We start from the raw sequence: 6,860 nt of genomic DNA, 5'->3' as shown, positions 1-6,860 counted from the left end.
TCTCATTCGAAGGCTCATAATCAGCCGCCTGACGGGTATCAGGCGACTGTTCCATCCTCCCCGAGTCGGCCATTTCGTCCGACTCGCACTCATAATCGACCTCTAAAGAGGGGTCGTACTCACGTGGTGAATCACCACGTGCACTCGCAACACCAAGTGTTGTGCGAGTGGAAGACACTACGGTAGACGGAACGTCTACCGCAAGAGATAACAATGCGTCACCCGCGGCTGCACGAACCGCAGCCGAAGGTTCAACACTATCCTCACCCCGCATGAATTGTTCCTTCATGCGATGGAATTTAAAATGATGGATCTGACCAATCAAAATCATTTTAAAAATTAAGTGGTCATTTAGCGACCACTCCACCTAATGACATTCAGAGTGATTGTCGTTTAAGGGAGGGGTGATGTAACGGGGTGTATCGTTACATGAAATTAACAATAAAAGATTGTTAATTAATATTATCCAAAAGGTAGATAATATTTGGAGGAAATTACTTTAAATAGTAATTTCCTGAATTCTTATCCATAAATAGGTATAGACCATTATGTCTATTTATTCCGCAGACTAATCAGCTGTAGAAGTAATCAAAGAGAGTTACGAGATAAGATAGATAAGAATTCATTTACATGTTTAGTATTAGTTTATAGTTAAGACAACATTTACAAAGATAGATTAACAAGACACTTAACAATATTAATACAGTTTTCATTTTACACTCTTAAGCTAACTTGCCTTAAGAGAAGTCTTCCTCGATACGTACAGTGTACGTCACCTAACGAGAGGCACCACTCACATCTGAAGCAGTGTGAAGTGGACTTGTACTGAAACAGTACAAGTCGCAGTGCCCCGTTACAATCCCCCTCTTTATAGAACGAATTTACATTTTTAAATTCGTCAAAGAGGAGAGAGGAACTGCGAGGAGCTTTACGCGCCGCTAGTTCACTCGATCACTCTAGCGCACGTGTTTCCAAGTGTTGACTTCATGTAACGATATACCCCGTTACATTAGCAATGTGACAGTTAATATTTTTCTTTCACGATACACTTTTTCTACGACCTCTCTGTGAACTGCATAGCGTTCCCAATATAAGAACAATATATTTCTTAAGAAAACATCAATTGCCCAGTTACAAAAAGCGACTCAAACTAAAAATAAAAGATTTTGTGAGATTTAAATGAGCTACAATTATTAACAGTTTTTTTGCTCATTTTTTATGTGATTACACCGTTATTTTATGTAATGTTCTGAATACTATGTATAGAGCAGCAGTACTATAAACGCCAGGCTGTTCTAGCTTCGCGTGTCTTTCCAAGTCGCTTCAACATACACCTTAAAAGACTTCATTTACGTCTTGTCCGACAAAAACATGCGTTTTTTTGGAATATGGTTTTTTTCTGATTAGTTTAAATTATGTTAGCTCACCGACGTTACTTCACTTTTTATAGTTGCTGACAAGAGGAACCAATAAAAAGTTGTCGCCTTTCTTTTGTCCCCGTTCCTACAACTTGCTACGAGATAGTTTAAATTCGATATACGATAGGGTAAAGACTCCCGAATTGTATACGCAATGTATACTCTGCTTTGTGGAACAAGCACTCTACAGAGTAGCTACGTCGTGATAATTGTGATCGACAATATTGGTAGCTCGTCGCGTTGCCAGTTGCAGCATTACTGACGACCGCAAGTAAGTGCAACTTTTTGAGGCAGTAGTACACACTATAGACGATAGCGAATAACAACACTAGAGTATCACGAGCGAACATGACAACCTAAGACATAAGTTCAACAAGCTTTCATTAGGGCGCCATTTTTATAATTACACGAGAACCTGCTCAAGATCATATGAGACATCTTCCGACCTGCTCGAATCAGGTCGCACAATTCTAGTTTTACTTAATACTACTAGAGGAGGTCATCCCTCCCCTAAACCCACAATTTAATGATTTTAGGCGGACGACCCAATAATTATTTCAATACGAGGCTTCCAGCGGCTCATTTCACAAGCCGCTGAGCTCGCATGGGGTCGGGCGATCGTCTCGCAATCCCGCGCTTTCTCCGCGATTCCTGCCGTGAGCGTCGAATCACCGACGTCGCTTCTACCTTCTCTCCATCGTCACCCAGCGAGGGTGAAGCAGATTCCTCCGTGGTCGAGGAGCTCCAGCGACGCAAAGCCGCCTTTTTAGCGCACTTTAAGAGCAACAGTGTTCCAATGGCTGGTGGCGAGGATACCTCGGCTCCTGACTATAGTAGCTCGCGCTCAATGGATGGCTGTTTCGGTCCACATAGCTCAGACTCCAAGTGTCATGTGTGCAACGTGCCTCTTCGACTGTTGCGACTTCGAGTGCGTTATCTATTTCTTATTGTGTTATGAATTAAGAAGGGTGCTTACAATACTATTGTGTATTGTTGTGCTTGTAGCATCGATGCCGCAATTGCCAACAAGCAGTTTGCAGTGTTCACAGCAAAAATCAAGTGCCCCTGCCGCATTTGGGCTTAATGAAAGAAGTTCGAGTGTGTGACTTGTGTACGCGGCAACTGGTACAGCGTCGTGCTGGCTATCGTAGTCCAAAGCGATTAAGGTCCCACCCATCGTCGCAGTCGTTTATCGAACGTGAAAGCGACGTGGAAGTATCGCCTTTGGGTGGCGAAAGTATGCCAAAGATCCCATCGTCCGTGCCGCTTGCAGGGACGACAGTGTTGTCGGGAGAGACGGTTCCAACGGCGACGGAGTTGCTAGAAGGAACGAGTCGAGGCAGCTTTACCTTGCACGCCCTTGGAAGTGGTTTCACCCACAATAGTGCAAATACCATGCCCGGGATCTTGTACAGCTGTCTGCTAGAAGAGCAGGACAATACCATGGATGAAATCTTGTACCTTGGAACGTTCACGATGGGTGGACGGTCGTTAGCAAGTCGTCGGATGAGTGCAAACGTGGCCTTGTGGAAGTGGCGAATCTTTATGCTGACGACTGCCGAGATGCTGTGCTTTAAAGCAGCTGGATCCATCTCGGATGATGGCACAGCATCCATGTCTGCCATGGCCTTGGGCGAAGTCCGATCGACGGTTCATTTATCCGATATTTTGCATATTGAAGTCAATGATCAATTTCCACGCATTCTGACGGTCATTCGCTCCGATGGCCGCGTCTTTCGTGTTCGTGCACGTACGCCCGCACAGTGCACCGAGATTGCCGTGACACTACGAAAAGCCATGCAACACTTTCAAGATGCATTGTTTCAGCTCCAGCGTGGTCCACGACCAGAAGACAATGCACTGTCGTGCGTCACGCTGCAGCACGAATCGTCGCTTCCAGAAACGGTGGTTGCAAGCAATCTAGGAGTCGGGCATTCGTTTCAAGTGGAGATGTACCCATCAAGCATTCTTCGTTTTTACGTGACGGGTCCTGCGGCGAATGGCACGGCACAAGTGTCGCGGGAGATGTTGATTCGTGGCAAGAAGAAACATGTGCCGATTGTTGTCGAGGCAGAACCTTTTGAACATGGTCCACGGGATGACCACGTGCTGTATGTTGCCATTCGAATGGAAAACGCAATGAAAAGGGGCTCGGAATGCGTTCAAAAGTCGACGCGACGCTTTTGGAGCCTCACATCGCTTCTTGCGATTATCGCTGCCGTCACGAATGCGATGGATGACAGATCGTTGGCATTGCTGGCTTGGGTCACCGTGCTCGTGCTGTTCCTTGCACGTTTTCATGAGCATCTTCGTATTTTTATCACGACCAAGCGATTCGCACGACCTCATCAGTACGAAATTGAATGTGTGAGCGTCACGATGGGAAAAAGCGAAGGAAGTGTGGACGAAAACACGAACGATTTGGACGACGACGTGGAGCTGGACAATCGCTTCGTAGCCGGTTGTGAAGGCGATGTCGACGAAGCAAAAGAACGGTATGTCGCGACATTAAAGTGGCGCAAAGACAATGACGTCGATTCGATTTTGCTCCGTCCGTCTCACGTCTTTACGGACATGAAAGAATGTTTCACGCACTTTACGCACAAGAAAGATCGATTGGGGCACCTCATTTCTTTTGAATTCTTGGGGGGCCAACGAAAAGCGCTCCATGACTTTACAGCTCGCGGGGTGACGGAAGAAGAAGCGATGATGCACCATGTGCGAATGATGGAGTTTATGTGGAAAGTCATTGATCCACGGCCCTTTCCGGAAGGGAATATGCTGAAAATCTACGACATCAAGGGCATTTCGATGGCAGATTTGTCGAGCGACGTGGTCAATTATACCAAAAAGTGGGGGGAGATGATTGCCACGTACAACCCCGAGCGTGTTTATCAAATCTTCATTATCAATCCACCTGCTTGGTTCAATCTTATTTGGAAACTGGTGTCGCCTCTTGTCAATACAAAGACGCGCGAGCGAATTCACGTGTTGCGTGGACACAAGGACATTACGAAAGCATTACTGGAATTCGTTGCGCCCGAGAATCTGCCAAAGGAATACGGCGGAGAGTGTCAGTGCGAGGGCGGATGCTTTACGCATTCTCCTGAAGAAATAGACATTCGCGAGTGGACCGAGTTTGTGAACACCAATTACCGTGGCGACGTCGATGACCCTATCTTGGTGGATGCGTACAATAAACTCTGCGACAAGTATCATAAACAATTGGTGCTTACAGACTCGGGTTGTAGTACCGTTTCTGAAGAGCCGAATAGTACAGTGCCTTGAATTAATAATACTACATCATCACGTAGCCTTGTAACGAAGTCGCACGAGCTTAAAGCACATAGGACGTGCCTTCTTTTCATGCAAGTAAATACCTAGTTGTTATCGTGCCTATCGCTGAGGTGGAGGAGGTCGACCAAGTGTCGAAGGGTCGGGCGTCTGTAGGAAGAGCATATGGGGTAAGACGTAGAAGATGGCAAAGTTGGTCGCACCATACCCGTGAGGACAATTCCATGGCTGGTCCAGTTTTGAAAGATTGTAAACAATCTGCCACAATCCGATAAATCGTTAGAGCACGCAGCATTAAGATCGTCTTCTTACCTTTTGCATCTCTTCCTTGTGAAGAGCCGTGCCTATCATCACTGAAGTTCTGCACGCTCGAGAAGCAAACATCGCCATCACTTTGGGCAAGCGGATACCTAAGGGATTCAAAGGTGTGTCCATGAGAAGCGACACAAGCTCGCGAATATCTAATAATTACAAGCAGGCCAAATGTGTGAGCGAATCAATGACAACAACAAATGTGCTAGTTAGGTTGCCTTCAGTGCCGAATTGTGTATGCTTTGTGAAAGGCAGCGATAGCAATTTTAGCTTCCTGGTCGCTGGAGCGTCCTTGTCCACGATAAAAGTGAAGCCATTCTTCGCAAACACACTTAAATGATCAATGATGATCATTTCTTCTCCAGCTGTCAATTCGAGCATCAATGGACGAACGAGAGGTTGCTGGTGCATTACCGTCGTCTGTTGTAAAGTTTCGTACTTGTATTTTTCGTCGCTGGCATGCTGGTCGATAATGAACACATCATTGTCCAATTTGCCAATTATGAAGCCAAGATTAAACTGTCCAAGAACTTCCATGCGCTTAAAATCGTCTTTCCTGAGTACCCGTTGGAGCGCTGCAGCAGCAACTTCATTATTTTCCTCAAAAGCAGTGCTGTAGCCAGAGGTTGAGCACGAATTTGGGAACTTAAGGCGGTGTCTTGTTCGCTCGTGCTCAGATTCGACTTCTTCTTTGAAAAATAGATTTCGCTGCTGGATCATCTCGTGAAATGACCATGAATGCTCGACTGTTGTTGAAAAGTTCATTTGTTCAGGCATGGAGGCATCGCGTTTTTGCCTTTTGGCGAACAATTCCTTGAAATGGATCTGTTCTGAAGAAGGTGAATGAGGTGAAGGTGCCGTTTTCGTACTCGTAGATCTTCGAGTCGGTGCAACAGCTTTCGACTCATTGGTCATCTTGTCAGTTGTTTTCTTCGTGCTAGCGCTCTGGTTACTTATCTGTTGAGGCGTTTGATCGATAACGTGCTTTGATTTTTCCATAGTTGGAGCCCCTTGCAATTGCTCGTCTTGTACTGATGAGGATCTTTCTGCATCGTCATGATCTGTAATTTCCTTAGCAGATGAGCTCTTCGACTGTTCCAATATCACAATTGGTGGAGCTAGAAAAGAAGGAACTTTGACAGGATTTTCTGTCTTAATCGGTTTAGCAGACGTTGTCTGGAGCGATTGGACGATGAATGTCCCTCGACTTGGCTCATACAAGTCATTTAGACCCGTCTTGAATGCGTTAATCATCTCTGCTTCCTACAAACCCCCAAAATAGATTTAAAAAAATCGTCGATATCGTCCGTATCCCAAACATTCCAATCGGACGCACATATTTTAAAAAAGTCTCGCGTTTGTCCGGTGTGACATTCACATCATAGTCATTCATAGGGAGATGGAAATTTAATACACACGCCGGCTTTTGCTTCATTTCATATTGTCGCCAAACCTCATTCAGTGTCTTCGCCATCTAAATTCCAAAAAAAAAATCCAAAGTGAACATCATAAGCCACTGTTCACAGTCTTTTCAATACCTTTGGTAAATCAAAAGGGCGTCCATTGATAAAAAAGAATTGTCGATCGTTGTCACTGCGCCCAACACCAGCTCCGACCTTGGAAACATACCCCTCTACCTTGCGCGTTATCACCCGCAAAGGTGTTTTCACTGCGTTTTTCTCTATCGTATCAGCATCGTTGAGACCACTTGACCAGTCTTTCAGTTGGAACTTTACAGGCATCAATGTCCGGAAAAACTTGGTCCCAAACACATCGGCAACATTCTCACTCATGAAGTGATGCGCTTGCGTTGCTAGCACGGTTTGCCGACTTGCA

General features: G+C 45.5%; 2 protein-coding genes across 2 annotated transcripts; one reads left to right on the top strand and one right to left on the bottom strand.

The window, feature by feature from the left end:
* Positions 1-1,934: 1,934 nt before the first annotated feature.
* CCR75_007237 (uncharacterized protein) lies at positions 1,935-5,265 on the bottom strand. Its single transcript, XM_067965299.1, has 2 exons — positions 5,025-5,265; positions 1,935-4,970 (listed from the first exon to the last, which is right to left on the bottom strand). Exons 1-2 carry the CDS (start codon positions 5,145-5,147, stop codon positions 4,815-4,817), a joined length of 279 nt encoding a protein of 92 aa, XP_067821224.1. The 5' UTR covers positions 5,148-5,265; the 3' UTR covers positions 1,935-4,814.
* Positions 2,023-4,706, top strand: CCR75_007238 (uncharacterized protein; the record flags this gene model as incomplete). The annotated part of the gene is made up of 2 exons (XM_067965300.1): positions 2,023-2,346; positions 2,424-4,706. 2 exons carry the CDS (start codon positions 2,023-2,025, stop codon positions 4,704-4,706), a joined length of 2,607 nt encoding a protein of 868 aa, XP_067821221.1.
* Positions 5,266-6,860: the final 1,595 nt, after the last annotated feature.

This window comes from Bremia lactucae, linkage group LG5, assembly GCF_004359215.1.
Source record: "Bremia lactucae strain SF5 linkage group LG5, whole genome shotgun sequence".
In the NCBI taxonomy this organism is placed as follows: domain Eukaryota; phylum Oomycota; class Peronosporomycetes; order Peronosporales; family Peronosporaceae; genus Bremia; species Bremia lactucae.
The sequence above is the reverse complement of the archived record's forward strand: the minus strand, read 5'-3'. Positions and strand labels throughout refer to the sequence as shown.